This window comes from Acanthaster planci, linkage group LG13 (genome assembly GCF_054643075.1).
Source record: "Acanthaster planci isolate LZ-2023a linkage group LG13, COTS_SCS, whole genome shotgun sequence".
Classification (NCBI taxonomy): domain Eukaryota; kingdom Metazoa; phylum Echinodermata; class Asteroidea; order Valvatida; family Acanthasteridae; genus Acanthaster; species Acanthaster planci.
This window is the reverse complement of record NC_141789.1, coordinates 13,206,584-13,233,575: the sequence shown is the minus strand read 5'-3', so window position 1 is coordinate 13,233,575 and position 26,992 is coordinate 13,206,584. Positions and strand designations below refer to the sequence as shown.

Sequence of the window (26,992 nt, the reverse complement as noted above, 5' to 3'; positions counted from 1 at the left end):
ATATAATGACGCGAAATAATAAAGTCAAATTCCAAAAACATATGACATCTATTTTCTCACATGAAAATGTTGGTTTACTACCCAAACCCAAACACATCTGTAACTTATATCTTCTCGAGTCCTATCCGACTTTCCCTCTCATACTTTTATCTATATACGGGGTTAAAAATCCTCGAAGCGCGCTCTTAGTTGATTTCTTTGATTGTTCACGTTACGAAATTCAAGCCAGATTGGCGCAACATAGACAATAAGTATCTTTTTAATGTAATAAAAATCATCTTTTTTTAGGTATATCGTTAGCGTGTTCAAAGTCTCAAAAACCTGCGATAAGTGTCGATCAAGCGTTTTTCTGGCCATCTCATCACATCCGACAAAAACAAAAATGGTGCGAAATTTCGAGGGAAGTTTACCAAATTTCGTAGCGTACATTTCTATACTTTCTTAGTAAGCGAAAACAAAAAAGTTGTACAAAAAGTCCGATCTAAGCACGTGTTTCTTTCTTTGCAAGAAGTGACATTCACTTGGCTATTTATAAACTGCATGGTCAAAAGTCTAAACTGTCAAACGCATTTCCCTCGGAAGTGGAAAACCACCGGCTCATACAAAAAAGCTGACAGTTGCGCAAATACGCCGGATATCCCTTAATTAAAATTACCAAATGCAAATAAAAAAAATCCACGATGAAAAAAATTATATTCCAAGAGCTTTGTTCAAACATCTATTTTTCCAATTGTCGTCAGGAAAAACCCATAAGTGTATGTACAAACTAGAGCCTTTTTCGGCGATTTTTTCAAAGATACATACTAATTTCTATAAATATCAATTGTTTTGAGGGGGTACGCTTCATTCGAAGTTGGAAACATCAAAATCAGCCTATACTTCTTATAGGAATATACGATTGGGTCATTCCTTGAGGTTGGGGCACAATTTATGACGGCGTCCTTGTTACATGGGTAACTTTTACCACTTGTCATGACCTGTCATAATCTGTAAAATAACACACACCTCTGTTTTCAGCCTTGTAAGATTCATAACAATGTCAATTTGGAATCCACATGAAGGGAAATAGCTGTTCATTTTTACGGTACCCATGTAACAATATTATGGACACCGCCACAAATTGCTCCAACCTCATGGAATGGCCCGATTGAAAAAGATTCAGTCAAAATTCCATAAAAGATGTAGAATTTTCTCCCACTAATTAAAATGGTTAACTGTACCAAAAGCACGAACGCAACATCTGTCACTTTTGCCTTTTATTTAAAGTTCCATCGTTCTCTATGATACGAGTCTGCAAATAGTGTATCCATTTTAAACAACGGTGACATTTTGCCGCAATGTAGAGCAAACTGCACGGCGGACAGTGGAAGTCAGCTTACCTATACAAAATACTGGAAATCACCAACCGTCTGCAGAGACCAAACTGAGGATTAACCTGAGTTTTCCCTAATCTTTCCGCTCTCCCACATTAATCGTGTGCGATCCTCACTAATATATCCAGCGAGAAATGAGAGCGAGGGGTACCCCCCCTCCCACATGTCCAATGCCTATACACTCCAGACGATTGTTACCTAACACCCCCCTAAATGTCTGAATTCCTCAGATTCCAGTGAAACAGTGACCAACAAAAAGCAGGGGGGTCTCATAACTTGCGTCATAATTTTTATGCTCACTTATATTGGTTGAGATGCTCAGTGGCCTGTTACAAGGCCATCGTGGCGTATTCAGATTTGAAACATAAAGGAAGTAAATTAGGGATTTTTTTCTGAAATTTATTTGTCCATACTGGTCGTTAGTATAGAAATCCTCAACTCCCCCTGTGCTATAAAGTACCACTTGTAATATATTCTACTTCTTTGAAAAGTATGAAGCTTTTTGCCCCCGTGGGGAGGGGAATTTCCCCGCCCCCGCTGATAAAAAGAGAATGCGCGCGCAAGTGTACTAATGAACTTCTATCAGGGAATGCCTGGCTCCCGCTGCCACAATTGTTCGAAGGTAGGACCCATGAACAAAATCCTAACAGTGGACGACGGGAAGGAGCCAGTTTCGATGCAATATTTGCATGAAACTGAACCTAAGTATGTTCTACTTTGTAACTTATGATAGGTGTCCTTTTTTCTTCAAATGGAGCGGCGACAGACTTTAGCTCTACTTTCACGGGGTGGTCATCTCTGGATATAGAAGAGCATCTGTAACTGTCATTCTCCATCGTAGTAAGGCTTCAGGGCGCCCTCTGTGTGCTAATTTGCGGACACCCTCGTCATTTCCATCGATTTTTGGGACAGATCTGCAACATTACTAGAGGAACTCTTCGACAAGTACCACCCTAAACAATAAAGAACGCAAAGATCAATTCCGTCAAAGTTATGTCGGAGAAGCCCTCCACCTGACAAAACTGATAGAGACTAGACAGGTGTTATGCTATGCTATGCTATGCTATGCTATGCTATGCTATGCTATGCTATGCTATGCTATGCTATGCTATGCTATGCTATGCTATGCTATGCTATGCTATGCTTGTAAACTTTGTTTCTTTCAAATTGGGCTGGTCGAGGGGGTCGTTGACAGTTGTTACTGATCCTCATTCCAATTACCTTGCTATGTAAATGATATTATTCGTACGCTGTTGTTTATAATCGACAAAGAAACATATATCTTGAGTTGTCCTGGAACAGTGAAGGGACTTGAAATTGCGTTTCTTTTGTGTGATCACCTTTAGAAGCTATTTGGACTTTTTTCAGTCTTGTTTTTGAGAGAGTTTTAGGTAGGCCCCTTGTGGCTCTAAATTTTCTTGTGTTTAATAGCTTTATAAATTTGAGAACCCCTTTAAAAAGGTAATATTAATTGCAAGTGTAATCCTCGTTTAATCAAGCTTTCTTTTTTGCGCCCCCTTCTTTTCCTTTCGGGTGGTTGAGATTGGATTGGGTTGGGTTGGGTTGGGTTGGGTTGGACTGGTCTGGGTTGGGTTGGACTGGCTTGGGTCGGGCTGGCTTGGGTTCGGCTGGGCTGGGTTGGGTTAGGCTGGGTCGGGTTGGCTTGGCTTGGCTTGGCTTGGTTTGGGTTGGGCTGAGTTGGACTGGGGTGGACTGGGCTGGGCTGGGTTGGATTGGGTTAGGCTGGGTTGGGTCGTGGGGGTTGGGTTGGGCTAGGCTTGGGCTGGGCTGGGTTGGGCTGGGTTGGACTGGGCTGAATTGGGTTGGTTGAGTTGTTTTCTGTCTCGACAGCAGCCGAATTAACTGCATCGCCAGTTCCCTGCATATAACTTGACCAATTTGTACATCGTCGTGATACGGGGAGGGACATGCATAGTTGGTGAGCAAAGTAGCCTCAATGGACTTACCGGACTGCTGGACACTCTGTAGAGTTACCTCATCCCCTTGCAACTGTTCATACCAGAAACGGGGGTCCAATGGAACGCCATCTCTCAACATGCTCTCCGGAAAATCCTGCCATGGAAAAAGTAAGGCAACCTGGTCTGTGACTACGACACAATTTAAGCCAGACTTTTGGCAAGACATAAACTCTGAAATATTTCCCAAAGTGGAGGAAAATATTACCAGAAAAACATTACCAGAAAGGCAGTCACAGGCGGTTTCACGCCACCATATGAGAACTTCAACCTTGCCCTCTCGATGCACATTAAAAACTCAGTCAAGATGTCGAGCCAATGCACGTTTGGAAAGGGTCGACAAATTTTGCGTGTTGTGATTGGCCAACGCGTTGCAAACTCTTGGTGGCGCACTACTGTGAATCGCTCGTATTCGTCTGCTAGACCTTTCATTAATACAATTTAGCAGGCATATTACCATAACAAAGTGAAGACTAGAGGCTTACCGTCACACCTAACTTTGGGTCAGACTTGGTGGCTTCAGCCGCCAGGGTGGTCGACGGAGCAACCGGCTTCTCGGGCTCCTGAAGCGAGTATACGATTACAATGCCGTTACCTGGTTCACCTGAACCCACGTAGACATACCTGTAGAACGCACCTAGACGGGAGAGACATGGGAATGAAACTGTGAACCTGTCCGAGGATGAAGTTTCAGAGAGATCCTTGAAGGGTAATCATTTTGACTTCATGCAGTAACAGGTTTTACCATTTTTAACATAGGCTTGACTCCAGTCGGAATTACTCTGCCCTGTTCGGACTGTTGGCGTGATAACATAATTATGGGGTGATGAGGAAGAAATAAAGTGTACGTGCTTTGCCGGAAAGACGCCGATAATATCCCGAACTGGATTTACCAATTAAATCAAAACATGGGCCCATCGTGTTCTGAAAAGGTGCAGACGTGAAGTGTCGCAAATCGGAGTGCACGTTCGCCGTGACTGAAGGCTGTGTTTGAGCGCGCATGTCTACGCGCGGACTCTGCATAATAATGCATTAATTTCACTGGATCTGTTCGACCCAAGTCACGGGTTGCCCGGAGTGGATACCACGAATGACCTCACTCACTTTGGCTCATGTTGTAGGTAGCAACAAATTCTACCACGCTGTCAACGATGCTCAGATAAAGTTGTTCGTTGTCTTCGTTTATGAATAAGTCACACTGAAGTACCGGAGGCCCGAGCCAGTCGAATCCGGAGACAGCAGATTGTTTGATGTCAATCCAAGGCATGACGTTCTCCTCTGTCTTTGTTAACTGAATAACATTCACTGCTGGGTGATTTCCTTTCATGACAAACGACAAATTGTGAAAGCGTGATACTGATAGGGTCAGTTACTTGCAAACTTTGCCCATAAATGAAGTCGTAGTGATGTAAGAAGTAACTATTATGCACGGAACTTGAGCAGCTCCGTGCTGGTGTTTGAATAATGCCAGAACGGAAAATAATCCAAATATCAATGAAAAGGTTTCCTTTCTGTTCTTAACAAGAGTTAGCAGCGGCACTTTACAATCTTTGGTGGCCACTTTGGGCAGTGGTGTATCCTGGGGGAGGGGTGGGGGAAACGTGCCCCCTCTGGCGGATTTTTTTTTTCAAGAATACTTCATAGGTGAGGAGGACAGAATGCAATCAGTTTTGATTCAGAAAACAACACTATAAAAGCAAGGATGTCGGCACCGTGAGCAAGGCTTTTGATTTTTTCTCTCCAACATCATGTGGAATGAGCCGAAGCCGTATTCACTTTTGAATTTGCCACCCCCCCCCACACACACACACTAGTGTGTATTTGCCTGCAACTGGGGACCCCCTATTGTTCCTCTTTTGTTCATACTTCAACTTTTTTAGAAGACCACCCATATGTTTTGTACACAGTTGTCAATCGGGGACCCGCTGTCAATCGGGGACCTTATTGTCCTCTTTTGTTCAGGGTCCCCAATTGCATGCAGAAACAAACTCACATGCACCCCTACACACACCAGAAGCTGGATACCCCGTTGTAGGCTTTTGGTAGACGTGGTTTGGGATTTGGAAAACGAAGTCAAGAAAGAAGCGTTCGCAAACACGATACTTTGAAGTGTGACTGTATTATTTTGTTGTTTCAACCAAGTTCCCTACCTTAGTAACTTCCCATCAAGTTTTCTCAAGACTGTGCTCCTGAAATCGGCGCTTTACAATACGTTACCTTTTTATGTGAGACATGTTTGAGGTCTCTTTGCAACTGCAGTGCACATAGCCATTATTCGATCTTTTTGATTCAGGGAGGGGTAAATATGTTAAGGGGCATTCAACACCCCCCCCCCAAAAATCGAATGTCGGGGGGGGAGAAGCTCGACACATTTTTTATTTTTTTGAATTGGGTTCTCTTCAGGGGCGCTCGTGAATAAAGGGGACCTCTGTGCAGGAAAAGGGGTACTTGTAACAAAGGAGGGGGAGTACACCCTTACCCCGTGGATTACTAAACTGATCTTATCAAATGTGAGGGCGCTGTCTTAAAATGAATGTTCAGTGCATTATGTCTTTTGGGGCCCAGGTTTTGGTTCAGTCTTTAAGGCTTGAAATTTTTATTTCGGTATCGGATTTCAAGCAGAGAGAAACTCTTTGAGCTTAGTTCTACTAAGTGGAGCGTTCGTATTCCTCTTTTTCGAAGCCATAGTCATACTATCAGAGTCTTGAAGCCAGATTGTATCTACGTCAATGTCTGGGGTGGACTTCCTTTCAAAGAGGGCCCGGAAAGCTATGCTGCTGTTTACCTTGAATGACCACTTCGAAGAAACTCCACACAAACACGACCTTTCCATCATCCGATGTGCGCTTTACGGCCTGTCAAAATCGGTTAGAAAGAGTTAGTTCCCAGGCAACAGGCATCACTGAAAGGTGTTTCGGAACAGTATCAAAATGTTTGTGTACCTGATTTTTTTATCACATCCTGGTCTTTTTCACTAACGTTCGCACATTATAGTTGATTACCAAACAAGGATGATCAACAACCATAGCAAACCAAAGTGACTAACTGTGAGCGAACGCGTGCCGGTTGGTGCTGAGGATGATGACTTGTATGTTCGGAACGAGCTTTAATACACGGCTATGGCTACGTCTCTTGCATTGTCAGCATGCCTGCAGTCACTGTATTTGCTATTTCGTCAGCAACGGAGGCTCCTTTTGGTACTAACTGGGCATCGCTGGTTCACGAACGACTAGGAAACACACGCGTTGTAGTTGCATAGCTACCAAGAAACTGAATACTCCAGCGCGGCTCTTTTCAACCGATGAGGGGGTGCTTCATGGTTGGAACGAGGAAGCGCCAAGTTCCACCACAATACTCACCAAGAGAAGCTTGGGCTTCACTTTTGTACGGAGGATATCTAAGATATATTGGGCACTGCACGCCTCGATGTTCGCACCGTTGATGTCCACCAGCACATCGCCATTCCTGGCAAATAGCAACAACACAGAGATCTGCTATCAGGGTCTTCAAACTTAAAGTGCATGAAATACTAATCATTATAGTTCAGGCATGTTCGCAAAGTCTTTTTTTTAAATTCTTTAGTTTCACATACTCGATTCCAGCCGCCTGAGCTAGACCATTTTCCACTATGTCATTCAGGGCGAACTCTCCGTCGATGACCTGAAGTTTTATTCCAAAGTCCACTACATTACCTGGGCTCTCTGGGTTTGGGAGGTACACTTCATCTGGACTTCCCTAAACATATATAGAAAATAATCATTAAGAAAGTAAAAGGACAGGACAGGAAAACCACTTCCAAACCAATGACCTATAACAGCATCTTGCCTCTAAACTCTAGAGTAATAATCATGTTCTCATTCTTTTTTTTTTAATTTTTTATTTTTTGAAATGGGAACATGTGTACCCCTGCCATGGGTACGCCCGAGGGCGCACCGGAACACACCGGAACCACCCAGTGTTCCAACTACGACAAGAACGCTTCGACTCCCTTGGGGAGGAGGGAGTGTGTGGGGCAGTCTTACCGGTGTCATTTCTGCGTTTAGCCCACTGCCCTCCTCTTCCTTGGCGGCAGCGTCTTGGGCCGTCGACTCGCCCACTTGACCTTGAGTGCCTGCGTCTAGGAAGTCCATGGACAAAACCACCAAAAGAAATGTTTCGTTTGGTTTTATGAACGTATTCTCATGGGACTAGCACGCACCTGGATAATACGAATCAGTAGTACAGAAAACTTGAATCGAACTTTTGAAGATGACGGGATGACCTTCTTCCTTTATAATTATACCAAAAGTCTAAATTGAGTTCGGTCAGCTGGTGCGCAGTGATGCTCCCGGAGACGCCACCTGCTCCGCTTGTTCACGAGATCAACCCGTGACTTTAAAGTTGTCGGCTCAAAAAGTTAGACAGTGCAGCGAAGCGTACAACTGCTTGCAAAAAAAAGAGCAAAATAATGAAGTATTTCTATTTAATATGAACACTTTGGGCATACATTCGGAGGATCGATTGAAGAGACGAAGCGATTTTAGAGACGAAGCATACTGACATGAAGCCGATTGTTGGAAAACCGCCCACACTGCATAAAACTCTAACATCTCCGCAATTAGACGGCTTGCTTTAGTGAAAGACAGCCGGAAGCTCAAGAACAATCTGTCTTGGCTCCAAAGTATTTGATTTAGTGAGATTTTTTCAGTTCCATTTTTTTAAAATCTGTAATATTCCACCGTTTCCGAAATGGAAGCAACCCCTGTGATATGTAATTAGACGGCAAGTCACTTCCGGGATATCCATATTTTCAGTTTGACCTCAACTCCATTGCACGCTATTGCGGCAAACTGTTGACAAAGAATTACAGGCGCAATATCTCCTCAGTACTTGGAGGGGTATGCTGGATGATGACAGCGAACATACCTACCTGTGTGTTTTCTGAAGCAGCATCCCATGATAGCAGTGATGGCTGCACGTTGATGCAAGCAAAGTATGGTCAAGCTGTGCGACTCTAACTCCAGTAATCAGTGGGTAGGCCTATATGCTGTATTCCTGCTGGCAAGGTAGATTTGACATTGCTAAAACGTAATACTTTTTTTTCTCATATATTTATACATTTTTCATTAGGAGCAAACAAATATGAAACGATAATCGAAAGCTTTCTATTGTGTAGGGGCGCCTGAGTGTCTGCATTTCCTGTGCAAAGGAAGAGAGAATGAACAACACAGCAAAGAAATCCTAAATGTGCTGGAATGCACGTCTATTCTTCTCGAGGGCCCATTTTGCCGAGGAGTTAGCAGGTCGTTTCCCTACAGCAATTTCGGCGCAGAATGGTTAAGCCAGCGCTCTGAAACGTCTCAACCTGCACTGTTCACCCCTCGTTCACTGGCATCTCCTTTCATCCACGAACAAAAATTCCAAGTAGGGGGGCCTACGGGCAGAAATAGCGTAATAACAAGCTGACCCAGGAATGATAGAAACCAGGCCGATCGAGTTGGGCTATAACCTGTCAAGAGCCGCCGGCTAAAATCTTCTCAGCAAAAAACAAGCCAACAAAGATTGGCCGGCGACGGTGCCAAATGCTTGGAAGAGAGGTTCAGTTAGGGTAGCGGCAACAACTGTTTTAGGCACTTTAGTGATAATTTTTCACTTTTTGCCCGAGGTTATTTTTATTCTGTGCCGGCCAAATTCGCGACTCACGACATGCGGATTCGTTCAGAGTATAGCCCGCGATTGCTCCATCTTGTGACACATTTTGAAATAATCTTTCACAGCCTTGAATCAGAAAGAAATGGCGATCGGCCGGTGCCAGAGTTACCTATAAATCCCGTCATTAAAATTGACTAATCGCGCAGAGAGAGTGATCTCGCATTTCGGCCCATTGCGCCTGGACTCAATGCTGAAGGTATACACGGCGCTTTCATAGCTCGGTCTTTGGCCCGGGCGACGTTCCAGAAGTTAGTGCTAAAGTAAAACGCTAGTTTCGAACAAGAATTCACCGACTGAAATCACACTTTTCAACGGCAAACTAATCACACTCACATACCTGCCTGAGATGTTTGCTGCGTACTGCTGGGTAATCTGTGCGGTAGGCCTATGGGATCAAGAACAGCCGACCCATCGCTTTTGAAGAGGATTTTCTAAGGTACAGTACCTCGCTCACACACGTGACCATCCATTGAACTTGAAGTTTGTCATGCGTGATAAAGGTTAAGTTCATTTCCCGTTCAAGGTTGCAGGGTTTACGGGAAAGATTACAATAGCCTGTAAAGGAGGCATAATAAAACAGCATTCCGCCCAAATCCACCTTTTCCAAGAGTTCGTCGGTATAGTCTTGGAAACGGGCTGTTTTCGAGGGGCAAAAATAACGAAACTACAGTGAAAATCCGGGTTGGTGCTGGATAGGGAAAAATATTAAAAAGTCCCTTTTCATATATTTTTTATATTTCGGGGTTCGCCATGCGACTACTAAAAATGCTTCGTACTCTCTTTCCAAGATTCTCTTCATTTCATGGGATTTAACGATACATTTTATTTCATATATACAGAATGAAGTTCACGAAAATTGTTCATACCATTAGGTCTAGCGCCCAAACAAAACGTTCATCGGATCATGGAGGTGTGATTCTACCTCCATGATCGGATAAAACGACACATATAAAAGTGAAAATTCGTGTAACGTTTGATCATCACACCCACATCACATTCCGTACTTCACTTCTAAAACCTGCTCTAATCTTATGTCATAATGGTTGTCCGTGAATATTTCGGGTTTTTATCAAAATAGTGTACCAACTTTTAACCGGGCAAATTACCTTTTTTACAGTTTAACCCATAAAGAGCTTCGATTGATTCGCTTTTTAAAGTAAGCTACCCTCAACAAGAAAATGCAATAAATTAAAACAAAAACAATAACATATATGAGAAAGAAAATAAATAAACAAACCTTGGAAACGCAACTGCTTTTCAACCTCTAGCCCAAATAAACTTTGTTGATGGTTTCCTTTATACAGCTCAATATGACTCCTCCGAACATTTTAATCAGTTTTTCAGATTTGTGATACTTTTTTAAAATGAGCTATTCAGGCTCAGAATTAAAATTTACACATTCTCACAAATAATATTCAGGCTCTGTTACATTTCTGTTTTTCTTCCTCTGAATTCGGACTTTTAGAATAATTCGTTTTTAAATTTGGTGACAAAAAGAGGAAAATTACAGGCAGTTAGATGGCTGATACCATCCCACCCCCTTCTCTGTGGCAAAGTGATGTGGCCAAAGATGAGGCTCTCCAAACCTCCACCAGATAAAGCACTCATCTCAACCTTAACGGACGGTGTTTACAATCCACTTAAATGTGTAGACGAATCTGAAGTTATTTCATCTAAAGCCCGCCTCACGTGAATGAGCATTTCCCCAAACCTTAATTTGCCTGTGCCCGGTAATATACTAAATCATTTTTGGACGTATTCGTTTGACAGCACGCCCCTGAAATGTTGAAACTCAGTAATATAATATTCCTCATGCCAATTTCGCTAGGCATCTAGAATCACCCAAATTGAAAGTCCTATCCAAATGACATGGAATGGAAAACCGAGTTATATTTCTCCGTGTGTCACCCTGTCTTGGAGCCTCTGTGCCACGGAACCATCAAACTCAAATGCCTGAAATACAAGAAGGCCACGCACAAACATGTCAAATTGTAGATGCTCGTTAAATTAAATCATGAGAATTTAGGATAGCTCAGCAGACATATTGAGATTAAAATGAAAATAATGATCTATGCTATAAGGGGGGGTGCTGAAAGGCATTCGTTTAAAGCCAAAAGATGGAATTTTTTCCAAAGAAAACAGTACACAATAATCTTTCTTTGAACCACATTTGAAGCCAACCACAAAAGGGCAATCCATTTTATTTCCATGTTTTAGGAGCCCTTTTCAACCAATCTCAGCAAACAAGTGGTCAACAAACGGTCATCACTTGGTCTTGCCCTGAGCTGGAAACTGCTAAGCAAATTTGTGTGCAAAGCAAAAAGCGGGTAGGAACCAGTCACAAGCAATACATACATGTAATGCTGCATGGCATGTTGCCCGGTACCCTGTTCTTTCTATGCTAAGCTGAGATATACTGTGGCTCAGCAATTGTCCATGCAAAGCACGGCCACGGCAGGCGCACTCACCCTGGAATAGTATTTCTGTGCAAGGTCCTTGTCCTTCTTGACCCCGTGACCTAGGTGCAGACAGCGGGCATAATAGAAACAGCCGAGGGCGATCCCCTTGGCAACAAACGCTGGCAGACAGTCAGTCTCCTTGGACAGTTCCTCCACATCGTCCAACTGGGAGACTCTGAAAAACGAAAATCACTGAACTGAGATTGACGCTTTGTGCAGAAAGACGGAATAAAAAAAAAATCTGCATACATTTTGTGGCTGATTGTATTTTATTATTCACTTTAAGTTTGGTGCTCTTTGAGAGCTCGTGGAAACAAATTCCGTCGACGAATCTGCAACTTTTGTTTAATAAGTCTACAAACTGGTCTTAAACTAGGAATCCAACAACTCAAACTCAAGCCACTCTGCAATCTTATTGCAGTAAAGTGCCTTCCCCAAGGACACTAAAACTTACATCTGGGCCCAATTAACTGCTGAGGATGGATATCAGAGGACACTGCTTACAAATTTCAGAACCAGTGACGAGCAATGCGCATGCCAGGACATATGGATCGGGAACTCATTTTTAAAAGTGTTTTGTGGGAATTTGTTTGGGGGGGAGGAAAGAGAGAAGTGAAGCAGGTGGATACCTCGCTGCGAGTTCCGCTGCTTTGGTGTAGAGCTTCTTCTCGTAGTAGTGGGCCACCAGGTTGCCCATGGCGTATACGTTGCCCCTCTCCGATGCCTCCTTCAGACACTCAAAGGCGGAGTCTGAGTTCTTCCGACATCCCTGTCCCGTCTCGTACATGACACCCAGGGCGCCTGCAGAAGAGACCGACAACTCATATCAAATAACTTGCAGGGCATGATTACAAGGCACCAATTTCCTTGCAGCAACAGAAAGCATCTAAAAAAGGATTTTAAAAAATTACTCCTAAAAACAAGTCAAACTAAAAGTCTTACCTTGAGATTCCAAACTGCCATTTCCGGTTGCCTCCGAGTGCCAAAAAAAAGCCTGAAAATTAGCACAAGCAATCATGGCGTCAGAATCAAAGGAGTCCAAAACTTACAAACTTGGGCCAAGTTTTCACAGCCCCTAATCTGCAGCAGTCATCTAGTCTGGTTAGACTGGGAATAACAGGCAGGCAGCATATGCCTATCTGTTGGGCCGTGCTCAGATACTGGGAGCAAGACTGTGCCAGTGTCCTGAGGGCATGACAGCCAGCCAGCCCTGTTGGTGAGAAGCGAGGAGTGGTTGCAGTATTGAAAGTCCACTGTTCCTGGTTCTCGACTGACTTGTTTCTCAGTGCATACATTTGTTAAACACTATTTTTGCAGCTCTGCACAAGAAAATGAGCCCTGTTAAGGGAAAAATTTCAATTTGAACAGGAAGAAACCGAAAGATCATGTCCGAGATTTTCTGACATTTAAAAGTGTGTTGTAGGGTACCTTGGGTAACAAAAGTTTACCCCTTGTTTCATTTCCCATTGTTCCCTAATGTCCGGAAAATTCACAAAAACTACATAATTGACCAAAAGGGCGCCACACCCTGTCCACCGGTCACTTGAAGGAAAGTCTCTGTCAATACCTTCTTCAGATCCAAACTGCAGTCCCTGGAATAGTACATGCCTAGGACAGTCTGGGCCTTGACGCTGGCCCGAGGATTGCCGTCGTCCGCCGCCAGCAGCCACCACCTCTCGGCCTCACCGTCCGACTGCCTGACGCCGTAGCCCTCAAAGTGGGCCCGGCCCACGTTGTACTGGGCAAACGGGACAAGGTGCTTGGCCCGCTTGCTTCCAGAGCCAGCGACGGCCGTCATGTACTCAAATCCAGTCTTCTGCATGAGACATGCAGACGAGGCATGAATAAGGGCCTATTTTTTTTCCAACAAGATTTGGGCACTCAAAATGCACATGTAGGAAGAAGTAATTTGTCCAATTGACACATTCACAGGATGCAACATAACATTACAGGCTCTGTTCCACTTTATTTTTGTTATGAAATCATCAAATCAGCACAAGTTTGGGCAATGACAGGACTCAGACCCATAATAAGAAAGCACTAAGACAAAAGCATTTAGGCTTATCACTGCTATTCCAATAATCCGCCTCAAGCAGAAGTACCCCATTATCAGTTAAAAAGAGCCGTGTGGGTCGGCAGTGTGGTCCATTTGTTGGTAGTGATGCGACCGTGACGGGTGAATTTCCTCGTCGTTCGTGAACCAGCAAAGTTCGTTGCTAAAAAAAGAAAGCGCCCACTCTTGGTCCAGCTCGAGGCCCATTGGTCCATCAATCAGGCAGGGTGACCTTACAGTTCCAGGGAAAAAAATCCAGCAGTCAAAGAAAAAAAACTTACGTGATCCTCTTTGACACCGAGGCTGTCATAGTACATGATACCCAACTGAAACATTGCCTGGTAGTCTTTACACTGGTCGACGCTTCGTTTAAAGTAAACTGCCGCCTCCTCATAAGCACCCTGTAGAGGGAAGAAAAAAAGCAGTTGAGCAGGAGTGGGGATCTTCATGCACTTGTTACAAGTAGGTTTACTTACGCTTCAACCTCACGACATGTTAGCATTAAATCTAGGGCCGAGTCAATGTGAATAATTCCCTATTCGAATCTTCGGCCCTCAATTTATTCAAATATCCGAATATTTGCTTGTACCGACCGGCAGATTGATAAACAAACCATATACAAAACACAGCCAACTGTACATTACAATCACTATGATAGCTTCTCATATCTAGGAGTATTTCAAGCCACAATTTAGCAACATTCAACAGACGAACAATACTTGTTGCTGTGTTGACAATTTATTCCTTTCCAATTTTTTTTAATGAATAATTTACTGGTACGTTTTGAATTATTATAAGATACAGTACATTATTCTGTCGCTTTTCATTTAAATCTGCTTTTAACACGCCTCCATAGTGCAACCTTTTCCATTTAAAACAAAAGAAAATTCTCCTTTCCATGGATTTTGCATTCAAATATTCAAATTTGGAAAAAAATTCAAATATTCGATAATCGATCGAATATTTGGATATTCAGCACAGCCCTAATTAAATCTTCTTTCAGCCGACTTTAAAGGGAAGGCAAAGTTGACATCTGGATAGCTCTGGGCAAGTGGCAAAGGTCAAATGCCAGAATGCTTGCATAAATTTGCTTTATTTGCAGGCTGTGTAATATAAGCAGTTCTTGTCAGTTCAACATAAGCAGCGAGGAGGGGGGGTGGATGCACAGATGCACCCATCTACTAAGATACTGATGAGATCCAAATAGCCAAAACACTCTTTCTTTCATTCCTAACGGTACCTCTTCACCACGTACCCACCTGCTCGAAGTAGAACTGGCCCAGCTGGAAGAGGGCGATGGTGTTGCCCTCCTTGATCTGGGTCAGCAGCAGCCGCTCCACCCTGTCGTCCAAGTCCCGCTTCTCTTTCTCCTTAGCCACCTCGTCGTCCAGGATGTGCAGGCTCCGGGTCTGTAAGCTCCCGTCGTCGCTGCCCCGGCGGGGCAGGGGCTCAGCGGGAGGGAGGGTCTTCTGAAGCTGATGCTCCATGGGTGTGGACAGCTGACTGAGCCCAAGGGCTGGGCTGCAAGGGGCCAGTTGTGGAACGAGACAAAGGCCGCCCTTTCTGCGATTGGAATGAACAGGCTTGCCAGAGCCAAGTCTTGGTGCTGATGGAGGCGATCGATATTTACTGCAAATACATGTACGTGTACTATGTGACGTACTTGTTGGGCAAGGCTGATGAATCTGTGCAACTGCTTTCAGAATTGTGTCCTGGTAAACCTTGTTTCCAGTAAAAGAACAGAAAATGGCCTGTTAACTTTTTGACAAACTTAAAAAGTGGATAATGTTAACGCCAATGGAATCCAAACGTATGGGCCTATAAGGCAGGGCCGACTCTCACAAAATGGCAGGGACCACGCCAATGAAAACAGCGACTATGGCAACGTACGCGCACCAACCAGTCCGAGGATTGAGTTACACATTTTTCTTTGATCTGTACGTACGCGCACGTTCTTTGCAGTTGTTTTCGACCGTAGGTTGCACGTATTTATTCACCAGAATCAAATAATTGCCTGCCAGAGATGAAGCACAGATCGTGCGGTTTTCGTTTCTTTTGTTTTTATACCGTTAGGCCTACCTGGTTCTGTTTTCAAGAGGTACCAGTTTGTCACACAAAAGAAATTGAAAACTGGAATTTCTCGAATGAAAGCTTTAAATAGCCTAGAAGAGAAGGCGAGGGCCCGGATTTGAGGACACTTTAGGAGAAACATTCATTTTTGTTTTTTTAGTCCAACCAAGGATGTGGAAAAACACCATCAACAAGAGTACCCCAGAATGAGTTGCTCAAGGAAGGAAAAAGGAGCACACATTGCCCCTTTTTCCTTCCCACAGTACCCTTCTACCATTATGCAAAATCAGCCATGCAGTATTTGCGATGGCTTAGGCCCTAGCTGGGGCCTATGTTGGAACCACTTGACCAAGCCTAGGGCTAGGCCCAATAAATGTAGTCAATTCTTCAACAGGTCTTTCTATTATAGTGACACTGACAGCCTTACCAAATACTGCATACAAAAGTACCAGATCAATTTAATCAAGCATGCATCAAAATATGATCAAAGGCTTCAGTCGTGTAAGTTGCTGCAATGCTTGGTTTGCTCAATCGCTGGACAGCGCCATGACACTTTGGTTGCTGTAGCAACTACCGCGCCGGACAAGCTCTGACTCCTGAGGGCGCCATAGTGCATGCACGTGCCGCGCTTGCTCGCGCCAGCCTAGCCACGCACTCATTGTGATAGTTTTTATGCATCATATGCATAAGCCATTAAACGTGGTCGATCTGCTTAGTTTGAAGTTAGTGAGATTCAAAGAAGTTTGACTATCTTATCGGTACCTTAACAAAACAAAGTTCTGTTCAGAGATCTTAACAAGGGGACGAGTTCACCAAGCACTGATGTGCAGGTAAGAGAGAAGAAGTAATTTGTTCGTTCATTCTAGAAAAAAATGAAGCAAGCATTCAACTCGGTCAATGGGAGTAACTACCATTTTAGGCCCTACCATGACTACAAAGGATCATGGCCCGGCCAGTGATGAATAACGAAATGGACTGTGGAATTGAAGCAATAGTGAGGAAGGAAGGGCCAAAATGCATGTACTGTAACATGCGTGACCGTATAGTCGCCAGGTCCCTTATTTCGCCACCTAGCCTATTGTCAAGTTTGATTGGTTTTCACAGTAAGCATGGTATATATTAATTAGTGGCAAAATGTGCATGATAAGGAAACTGGCGACTATACGCTAACACATGTTAGTGCACCTGGGAGTAATGTGCATTGGAACGTGGAGCTAGGATCGTATCAAAAAGCTCAATAATTGGCATGTTGTTCTTCTGGGCATCCATTTGTATAATTGGGGTTCATTACCTTTAACAACCGGTTCCTATAACTTAGGGATTAAATTCTACTTTTTCGAAATAGCTTATCTAAACAAGTTGTTGGTAATGTCCTCATTCATATCAGAAAGAAAACAGGGGTTTTGGTTTTTGAGGGAAACATTCGGGCAAAATGGCAGCGTACATGACCGCCCCGAAGGTAGCTGTGAACGACAAATAAGGGAATGTAATCTGTTTCCTTGACCTAGATGGAGATATGTTTTGATGAATCCAAAAATCCTGAGTCGGGTAACCGTACAAAAAACAAAATGGCATGATTCAACTGAGTGGTTGTCTTTTGCTAAACTCGGGTTAGAAATTTGAAGTTTTCTTGCTTAAATTTGGTCAAAATTTACCTAAACTAGGCATATCAGGATTGAGTAATGGTTCCTTAAGGTCAAAATTTTAGTTAGTGTGAGAAAGTGGACTTTGTTTCCTTATTATAGGAACAGGGTGCTAATGGAAATGAACCCCGTATAATTTTAAGGAGTAATTGCAGAATACAAAAAAGGACCCCTGAAATGACTGGTTACGTGGGTACAAGGTGAAAATCCATTGAGAAGAGTGTGGCACTTTGACCTGTACCTGGCTATGAGGTTGATCATGCGGGGTGGCAGGGTATTCTGTAATTGAGCTAAATTTTGATTTGGCGTTGTATTATTTACAGGGAGTTGTAACATAAGCAATAAGTGGACTTTCCTGCCCCCTTCTACACACTGTACCCTAGACCTCCCTCCTCAGTCACATTTTATCTCTCTCCATTTAGTCTAACGTTATGTCCTTAAAGTGATATATGCACAGTGCCTAATAAAATGAATGAAAACTGTGCCAGCATTAAGGTTAATGCCACAGGAACGTGAGCATTTTTCTAAATGAGTGGCACAAAAGAGGTGTCCTAAAAGTACCAATTAACAGGTAGAAACTGGAACCTTGGAAATAAAATGTGGCAAGTGCTAGTACTTGTCTAAACGTATTAACTTAACAGGGCACTGTACATCATGAACGTACCTACAAGGAGTCAAGTGACATAGGCCCCTGCATGTCGTACTCATATCAGCTAATGGATAGGTGAAGTTTGGCCAAATTAAATCTCTTGAGATACACTATTTGTACCATAAACATGTGTATACAGTGTATTCGCACAGTTCAATCGCTTTTAGATAAGATGAAAAGTAAAACATGAATGCATATACATGTTGCACACGAGAGCAGTTTCCTCCAAATTTTGTGCACACAATTGTGCTACCGGGTGGGCGGGGCTGGGCTGGGGCCCTGACCTCAAATACGTGTAACTTAGATTGGAAGGCTAGGGTCAGTATCACCTGCATTTCAGTTTGTTAAAGTGATTGGCAGATGTTGACACTGTGCTCTTATCAGGGGTTTTGTTATCATGTCAACGAAAGGTCTGCAAAACTAATGGATGGCCACAGAGCAGATACAGGCAGTATATGAAATCTCTGATTTAGATGGACAAGTGTAGAGTCCATGGTCCACCATGTAGCAGTGCAAGGTACGTGTATACACGTACATGTACATGTGGGTATCTATGCTGCCATGATTTTTTGTTGTTTATCCCCGAACAATTAGTTCAGAAGGTTGAGTGAAGGATTATTTATCAAATCACTTATCCTGTTCATTTTACTGGAAAAAAATGTTGCCCAAGTTAATTATTCTCTCGTGGCATTGGGGTCTTGAAATGTACAGTACATGTAGAGATTCTAGCATACTATTGGTATCACCTCGAGAAAATAAAAATCTACTATTCAAAATTTGAACTCAAACACGAAGTACTTGTATTGCCATTCAGTTCAGGGTCCAGGATTTTGGACAAAGAAGAAATAGTTCGGGTCAAGGTTTTTCCAACAGTCGTCACTCAAACTTGCCTTCTTATTGGCAGGCAAAGTCTGCCTCCCCCCCCTATTGTTCGTTCTGGCATGTACACGTAAACTGCCGAACACTGAACAAGGTACTTGTATGTATACAGACCAGAAGAATGCACCGTGCTGTGTCATTCCCTGTACACCCATTCACCAGGTCGATAGGCTTTACCATCACTCCATAATGGGGCACTTGGAAGGGTATGTGTGGGTACCTTTCACCAAATTTTGTTGAAGAGAAAATACGTCACGGCTACCAACGGCCAAGCATTTATAGTTTACTTGCTGCCCAAATCCATGCATGCGCATTGAGTGCGCGTATCTCACACGCTCACAGAAGTGTTGACCCCAGATATTGTTCAAATGAGCTCCAGATCCATTTGAGTGCAAATTTGCCCTTCTCAGCACCCTGTAACTAAGGACACTAGAGATGAAATGACTAGGCAGCATGCTACATGAAGTACATCCATGCACTGCCCTCTTTAGATCGTGAACAAAGTTACAAACCCATTACTCTCCTCAGGAACCGTTCCAATCATCACTAATTTCTACCAAGTTTAGGCACCGTGAGAGGCATTCATTTTTAATGCCTTAAATAAAGATGCTCAATACATCTACCTATGTGTAAGACTCACCGTACTATAAAACATGTACATTCATTTTCGTGATACTGATTTCTTTTGTGTAAATGGGACAGAGCAGGTGGACGTATACTGTACTGTATGTACATTAAGAGGCAGGATTTGAAGGCAGGGAAAACACTCAACAAGCGTATGTAATGCCGAGCTTCAAAGAGGCAAAACTCCTTCGGGGTTCATTGATCTGACTGAATGAAAGTACTTAATGTGGCGTTCATTACACGCGGAGATCCAGTCTACGTAGTGTTTGAATGTGATTCACCACTAGATTGAATTATTCATTCAACACTTGAGGGGAGAAAAAAAATTGCCCGCTGGAAATGATCCGCTGAAAAATTAAACAAAAACAGTCCCTCCGTATGAATGCTTCGTGCAGACAATACTCGATGTTCGATTGAGATTTTCTCATCTGCCTGGCCGGTATCGATTCCATCGGAAATGATTCCACATTTGTTACCAGTCGTTCCATTTCTTATGGGCTGATCGCACGCCAGGAAATGTACACATCTCAAGCAGCAGTGCGTAGGCAGGTCGATGGCTATCGACGCGTCACCCCTCAGCCTGTACCATCAGTGGTTCCCAGCCATCTGTTCATGGAAAGTTAATTAAAGCCGGTTAATCAATCATACGTGTACTTGTCCAATACCGATTGATTTCTTATACGGCTGCCCGTTTGTTTTAAGGGGGAGGGGAGACTGTCTCTGCTAGTTCTGATGCGGGCAGGTGAGACTTGATCAATTGTTTCCTCCTATTTGCGGGGCGGGACTTTGATGAACTATTTCCGACCGGCTTGACAGGAGAGGGAAAAATACACCGCGCATTTGACAAACGGAGGTGTGTACACAGAACGCCGTTGAAAAATTCTCACAATCTCGTTAGTGTCACTGGAATACTTCAAGCCGAGGACTGCCACGTGGTGGAAATGTTTCTTATCTGGAGTTGTTTTCAACATTTACACCTAAAGACACTAGTGGATGATGACATCCGCTATGTGTTTCTCTGGCCAGTGGAACCTCCATGCAAAAACGTAATTTTCGTAGACCCTGTTTAATTCCATGTGGAGGGTTTTAGAGGATTTTTGTAATGTGTTTGGGAAAATTGAGCCCAGCCACTTTATACGACTTGCTCTTCCCACGTTTAGTTTACTGTAAGTTGGAGATTTATGCTCATGTACATGTACGTGTAGTGTACAATGTACATGTACATGTATGTGCCATGAGTTTCTGTGTGAGTGTATTCTGTAATGTACCGGTAACTGATGTGGTAAGATCCGGACACATTTCCTTTTCACTCCACTCACACCGTAATTTTATTACAGTTCCAACAAAAATCCCTTAAAGTCTTGAAATTCCAAATCTTGTGACTTGACATGATCTACAGTACATGTACAGGCTGGATACCAACTACATGTACAGTACATAGGTGCATCACGTGTGTATGTATGTTCAGTGCATATACAAAGTACACATGAACCAGTAAACCTCGTCATTGCCTGTCTGTCTGTTGTCCTCGGCCGTGTGACTATGGCCTGCCCAAGAACCTTTCCAGAACTTGCTGATTAATAAACCTCAAACCGTATCTATCCTGGTTAAATAGAAATATCCTTGTCTGCATGTGGTTTAGCTGTTCACATGCATTTAGGGCTGGTACTGTGGTCTTGTGTAAGGTTACAGGTTTGCCCTTTGACTTTGAAGTGGAATAGCATGTGTAATAATACCAGGTACCCCGGGTAGTTCCTGACGGCTTTTGTGGTGACGGTATGGTTAACCATGAAAGTAGAGAATGAAGTGAAGAGTTGTAATCAGGAGCTGGGCAGTGTACTCTTAAGGGTACAGTCCGCCAATTCAAGCCCCATTGAAAAAAGTGTCAAATCAGCACTGTTCAGGACCCAAGAACATGCATATCAACATCCCTGAGATTTCTGAAACACAAATGAAATTCTTGTCTGGTCACTAATCTTCCAATTTCTTTTCAATTTTTGTGGGTTAACCAATTACATTTTTTAACTATTCTCGCAAAACAAAATCACCCCCCCCAAAAGTGATTTTACCGAAGTCTGATTGCGGCCATTTTTCAAGTGGCAACCCTCAACTTTCTCGGGCACTTAGGACCATTTTTCAACCTTAGTTTTTAGCCATTCTGCTGTCATATGAAAGCTCAAAGACCCAGGGAGTTGATCCTGGCAAGGATTTACACAATCTCACCATTTTTGGGGCCAAGCAATCTCCTCTTTCAAAACATACTGTGGGGGCACTTTTAATGCTAATGAGCTGGCCAGAAATTCTCACTTGAATTAGCGGTCTGCACCCTCTATGCAGTATCCTCTTCTGTGGGGATTATTATGCCAAACAAATCTTTGGGGGGATTTTACCATGCTGGTACATTTACATGTACCTACATGAATTGATTCATTTCATTATCCAAAAATAAAAATTTGGATGTCACTCGAGAAATTAGGCAACACTCATGCAACCCGTGTAGGAACTTTAAAATTCCATACGACACAGCCCACAGTCTGTCTGCATCTGTGACCTGGAAACCGCTGCTTTTGAAAACCAAAATGGAAAATGTATATGCCAAATCCATTTGAATTCCAGTCGTCGGCTATGGATCAGCACGTCTTTGCCCCCCCCCCCTCTCTCCAAGTTTCCCAAAATGAAGACTACAGTCCCACCCTCATAAAACCTTGCAATGGCACAAACGGTACATACTGATGCGTGTACGTACTTGTACAGTGTACTTGACGGTGGGATATGCTGATCAAATTTAACTTGGGATTATCGCGGCAGACGCAGAACAGTAATTGGATTACGGCCCCGCCGGAGATTTTCAAAGATGTAACTTACGCCTGGGAAAAAAAACAAAAAAAAAAAAGCACTACCTAAAGCGGATATAGAATAATCCGTTAGCGGAGTCAGAGCGATCGATCAAATGTACGCTGTCACAGAGAGGGTTTATTCCCTTTTTTTTCCCCCGCCCGGTATGTTTGCAAAATGAAAAGCACACATACATGAGACTGAAATTGAAATGGGCCAACTTATGCTAATGGCGGGTTAAAATTGCCTGTAAGCACCGGATGTGTTCGTCCAGACGTACGTTTTGTACTTACAATCGCTCTGGTCATTTTGCAGGGGACTGATGTAGAGGTATAACCTTGACCATTTATCGTTTTTGAAAGGACAGAATATTTCAGGCTGTTTGAAATAGTCGTATTGCTCAGTTTGTCTTCAACATTGCCATTGTGGTTGGCCCTCAAGGAAAGCGATACAGTTCTTAAGATGTGCAGTGGACGCCTGCAATATTCAGCCTTGCCTGAAATCCGTTATCTGCAAAGGGTGAAAGGCTTTTGTCCTCCCACAAAAGTTCTTTCTTGTGCTTGATTTCACAAAACCTTTCCAGTGTGATGGAAAGTAATGCAAAAAAATTAATTCAAGGAAACAATTTAGAGGCACGGTTTCAGGTAGAATAAATAAAGAAGTTTTATTAAAAAAAAAAATGCCTCTCAGCCCCTCAGAAACTCATGCAAAGAAATTTGTGATAGATTTGTCTGCATGACATGTACACTGTATTACTGAATTTCAGCCTTCACTGATACAAGTTAACGTGTACATGTAGCCAATCATTTACCGCATTACAAAACAGAGTACTCCAGGGAAACTGCCAACATTTTGTCGGGGCTTTTGACAGTTATTTTTCTTGGGGGCGGGGATGGCGATGATTTAATTTTTAAAAATAATTATTTTTTCTCCTTTTTTTTTTTTGTACATCATAATTGAACCGCACAGCTGCACACTGTAATCATCATGTCAAGGATAGTGCTTTACTGTCTTGGTAAACCAATATGTCCATAGTGCAAGGCTTTTTTAAACAAAAGTTCTCCTTTCCAGGGATTGTTATTAGCCTTGCTTTGTTTGACAAGCCTGCTCCTTGCCTGTCGCATCATACTGGGAGACGGTGATCAATCTTTTTATTACCAGAGCAATCGGCCAGAATGCCTCTCGAGACCAGATACTCAATTTTTTTGGGGGGGGAGGGAAGTTTACTAAAATTCCCATAAATTATTGGCGAGAGTCACAGACTGCTACTGTAATTCATTAGACCTGATTAGCAGTTCCTCCGTCATATTCCACCGGGGTGAAAATCAATTTGGTTGGGGGGGGGATGTAACTGCCGTGACGTCAAGACGAAATGAATATTGACGCTTGGGCCAAGGGCCGTGATGAAATTGAATTCAACGCTGGGCTCTTCAGTCTGTCTCTCTCTTTCTCCTGTTTTATTTTTTTCGGTTCGTGGGTGGCGGATTTTAAGACCGGCGGTACACCTTTTTTGCAGTCGGCTGCCTACGCGCCTGCCGGTTTTTCTGTCTGCTGCTGTCGTCTCTGTAACAGCAGGTTGTTTTTGGTGATTCCTCTCGGCGGGGCTCGGCACGGTTTGTTTGCAGTGGAGGAGAGACCGATAACACAGTGGAACCCAAACGAAATGCCTTGAGGAGAGGAAGGATATTGGAAACTTCAGAGGTTCGTAGTTAGATTACTTAGATGCATAGTATCTACGACTACTTTTTCCTGTCAGCGACTACTTTTTCCCATCAACTTTTAGTTGGCTTTTTACACTGCCTGTACATACCATTGATTTTAACTTATATGTACTTGTATTGGAAATAATTGGGTTTTTTTCACCTCCATTTTTTGGATGAAAATTTTGTACCTACATGTATACTTTTTATATTTTGTTTTGTGATGAGTTAAGGGGAGAAGTAGGTATCTGACACCCTGTGTCTGAATCTGTTGTGCAAATGTTCGCACCCGGATGGGGAGCTTTTTGAGTGGATGAGCCACGGTCGTGCCTGCTGTCATCAATTGTGTGTACTTTGAAAAAATTGGGTGTCTTTTTACCTGAGTGGCATCGCTTGAACAAGTGAGGTAGTGTATTTAGATGCATTGGCATGCTCAGCAGGTTTGCTGGGGTTTTGGCTAAATGCCCACAAATACAGATGCTGAAAGGTTCGACGCGCCCGGTTGACAAATGGACAACCTACATGTATCTGGGGGCACCAGGCAAAGAAATCAGCAAATTCAACTTGGCTCATGTTTCTGCCAATCATTTTTTTTTTTTTTTTTTTTTTTGGTCGCTTCCGCTCGAGTTCATACACAGGCCATTCACAATGTGGCAGAGTATCGAATTGCCTGCAAAAAGTGCTCGGATGTGATCAGTTTTAAGTTTGTCAGCTTGTCAGCTGCTGCGTCTAGCGGCATACCCAGGATTTTGGGGGGTGGGGGATGGGGGAGGAGAGAGGGAGGGGTAGGACTGGAATTTACTCCCATAAATACATGTAGCTCATGATGCTCAAGCCCTCTCCCCTGGGGGGGGGCTTGGATGTACATCTGTCGGAGCATACATGAAGGGTCAGAGCTATAGGGAATACACTTTACCTTACCTATTCATAAACTTTTTTTTTTTTTTAAAGGAAAAAAATGTATCCCAGAGAATACTGTGATTGTGTTTGCCATTCAAACCGATGTTGTCAAAGCTGAAAGGCAAAATCGGTTCCGTTCCTTTACTACAAAAGGGAATGGCTGTGCAAAAGTGCTGTAGTGATTCATTCAAATTAAAGCTTGCATGTTTCATACTTAGTCACGAGTGTAAAATGTTTGGGGGCCTTGAACCGTTGAAACACTTTCAGAGATTGACATGTACCGGTATAAATCCCCACGAAAAACACTGCTACAGGTAACCTGACTGACGCCCTTGGCCTTGTTTTGTGTTGCACGTACAGTACAAGAACATCCACACCTGTTTCACGGTACAAAGTGTGGACGTTCGTTTGTTCTCCTGAAGTTAAGGAAACTTGAGGAAAATGCTCCTTTTTCTCCGACTAGGATAACTCCTTCGAGCTGGATTCTTGATGATGATTCCCTGGACTGTTCCTCTTCAGTTTGCCACGGATAACCCTGGCCTCAAAATGCCTCTGACGCTGTTTTTCAGAGAGGGAAACATTGTGTGGACATGTACGAGTCCACACAACACCATCGTACCCTACATTATGTGGACTTCTTTTGTGCAGAGGTCCACACTATGTATACTATGCCCGCACATCCAAACACGAACAACACACTTTCTCACATGTTGTCTGTCACAACACTGAATTGGGGTTGGCACCTGAACAAGTACATGTACATGTACATTTTTTTATACTGTAACCAAGTTGAACACGCACCTGTTTGGGTGTACACGTGCCTGCGGTCAATACACCCAAACATGCTCTTGTGTGTCTTTCATTATAACGGCACCACAGCCCCAAACTTCCACATTGATTTTCGTCCTTTCCTCATCACTGATGTCCAGTTGGGTTCTCACAGCTGGCATAAATATATATGCATTGTGTAGCCTACATTACAAACCACAGCTACACGGAAATTTATCCCTTCTGTCATAGCAGCATTTGAAGTGCGAGAACCTGTTTGCATATGCCTGGTATTATATTTTTGAAATTGATTTTTTAGATTTTTGTGCAGCATTGGGCTCCGTAGGCTCCGCCAAATTTCCGCTGTGTGCATGTATGTACGTGTCTTTGTTGGCTAGATCAACTTAACCAAAATTTTCATGAGTAATTTGTTCAAGTTATTGCCATGAGAAAAACGTCTGTAAAATAATAAAAACTGTGGAATTTCATCAGTGAAGTCAGAAAATGTAAATGTACAGTTTGAAGTACATTTACAATCATATTTGTAGGATTTGCATTATTGCTTTCCACCGCTACCATTCAGAGGGGCAGCTCAAGCATGCACATGTACAAGTCTGTAAACAGCAATTTCAACTAACAACAGCAGCAACAATCATATACCCTAGTCAGTGGTAGTAGGATTTATAAAGCACCATTTCATCTACCGGTAGATCATGGTGCAAAGCAACGCCAGATGGTCCCAAATCTATACATGTAGGCATCTCATTGGGAAAATGGACACAGAGTGTAAAGTTTTCCTTGCATGTTGAAACGGTCTTCAGTGATTTGATGAAAGAGCTTGGTCCGTGCTCCACCATAGAAAAGTAAGTAGACCCATCTCACATCGCATACTACATGTATTTTTGTGTGGGCTGGCAAAATTTACAGTGTTCGGTTCTCCCTAGGTGAGCAATATGCTCTGCCTCACAATGCATCTGCTCACGGCTGATGTTTGGGGGGGCGGGGATATTTTATTAAAAGTTTACGAGCACATACACAGTGTAATCATGTCCATGTAATTAGGAAACACACTGGTGCTGTGCACATCTGTTATTTAGGTCTGGATTATATGAATGTTAATACTCGTACCCTTTACATTAATCTTTTGCCTTTACAGATGGCCAGTTTTGCCAATCTGCGGTAACCGTTCCAGTGTGAAAGTTTACCTCTCCACAGTTTTCAGTGCATACCAGTAGCCGTAGTTCTGTCGGCATCCCGTTTGAAAACCAATTATAATGTCGTGTTTGTCATGCACGCTTTGTTACTTCACCTGCTGGTACAGTAGATCTAGCGATCAAACTAGAAAGTGACATGTGCTTACTTTGATTGCTTG

At 43.1% G+C, this 26,992-nt stretch overlaps 3 protein-coding genes across 9 annotated transcripts in view; 1 reads left to right on the top strand and 2 right to left on the bottom strand.

Annotated features, from left to right (window-relative positions):
• Positions 1-47: 47 nt before the first annotated feature.
• On the bottom strand, positions 48-9,521 carry LOC110983422 (uncharacterized). Of its 2 annotated transcripts, none has more exons than XM_022242672.2 (10): positions 9,378-9,521; positions 8,259-8,383; positions 7,372-7,466; positions 6,942-7,084; positions 6,709-6,814; positions 6,135-6,204; positions 4,454-4,669; positions 3,835-3,986; positions 3,341-3,446; positions 48-2,326 (listed from the first exon to the last, which is right to left on the bottom strand). In XM_022242672.2, the coding sequence occupies exons 2-10, from the start codon at positions 8,284-8,286 to the stop codon at positions 2,241-2,243; spliced, it is 1,002 nt and encodes a 333-aa protein (XP_022098364.2). In that variant the 5' UTR covers positions 8,287-8,383; positions 9,378-9,521; the 3' UTR covers positions 48-2,240. The 2 variants fall into 2 exon arrangements, with proteins under 2 accessions (XP_022098364.2, XP_022098365.2); XM_022242673.2 differs by having other exon boundaries at positions 8,259-8,386; positions 9,378-9,490.
• A 308-nt stretch (positions 9,522-9,829) lies between these two features.
• lrp2bp (LRP2 binding protein) lies at positions 9,830-16,206 on the bottom strand. Of its 3 annotated transcripts, none has more exons than XM_022242669.2 (8): positions 16,050-16,206; positions 14,812-15,273; positions 13,834-13,953; positions 13,067-13,315; positions 12,442-12,493; positions 12,129-12,300; positions 11,509-11,674; positions 9,830-10,993 (listed from the first exon to the last, which is right to left on the bottom strand). In XM_022242669.2, exons 1-8 carry the CDS (start codon positions 16,059-16,061, stop codon positions 10,928-10,930), a joined length of 1,299 nt encoding a protein of 432 aa, XP_022098361.1. In that variant the 5' UTR covers positions 16,062-16,206; the 3' UTR covers positions 9,830-10,927. The 3 variants fall into 3 exon arrangements, with proteins under 3 accessions (XP_022098361.1, XP_022098362.1, XP_022098363.1); XM_022242670.2 differs by having other exon boundaries at positions 14,812-15,181; XM_022242671.2 differs by having other exon boundaries at positions 14,812-15,115.
• Positions 16,207-16,281: 75 nt separating this feature from the next.
• LOC110983358 (high-affinity choline transporter 1-like) overlaps positions 16,282-26,992 on the top strand; it is a 49,168-nt gene continuing 38,457 nt past the window's right edge. For 2 of the 4 annotated variants that reach the window (XM_022242559.2, XM_022242557.2), the window contains exon 1: positions 16,282-16,452. The gene's annotated coding sequence lies outside the window, so the exon portion shown is untranslated. Of the gene's footprint in view, positions 16,453-23,611; positions 23,954-26,992 lie in introns of those variants that run through there. The other 2 variants (XM_087144685.1, XM_022242558.2) reach the window with 1 other exon arrangement.

Excerpts from the sequence above, each read along its gene's own strand:
- lrp2bp (XM_022242669.2), bottom strand. Across the intron at positions 11,675-12,128 it reads GCAGCGGAACTCGCAGCGAG|AGTCTCCCAGTTGGACGATG; the intron begins GTATCCACCTGC and ends TTCGTTTTTCAG. Across the intron at positions 10,994-11,508 it reads CACAGAAATACTATTCCAGG|GCATTTGAGTTTGATGGTTC; the intron begins GTGAGTGCGCCT and ends CTTGTATTTCAG.
- LOC110983422 (XM_022242672.2), bottom strand. The coding sequence starts at position 8,286 with ATGGGATGCTGCTTCAGAAAACACACAG. Across the intron at positions 7,085-7,371 it reads TAAACGCAGAAATGACACCG|GGAAGTCCAGATGAAGTGTA; the intron begins GTAAGACTGCCC and ends ATATATGTTTAG. Across the intron at positions 3,447-3,834 it reads ACCCAAAGTTAGGTGTGACG|GATTTTCCGGAGAGCATGTT; the intron begins GTAAGCCTCTAG and ends TTTCCATGGCAG.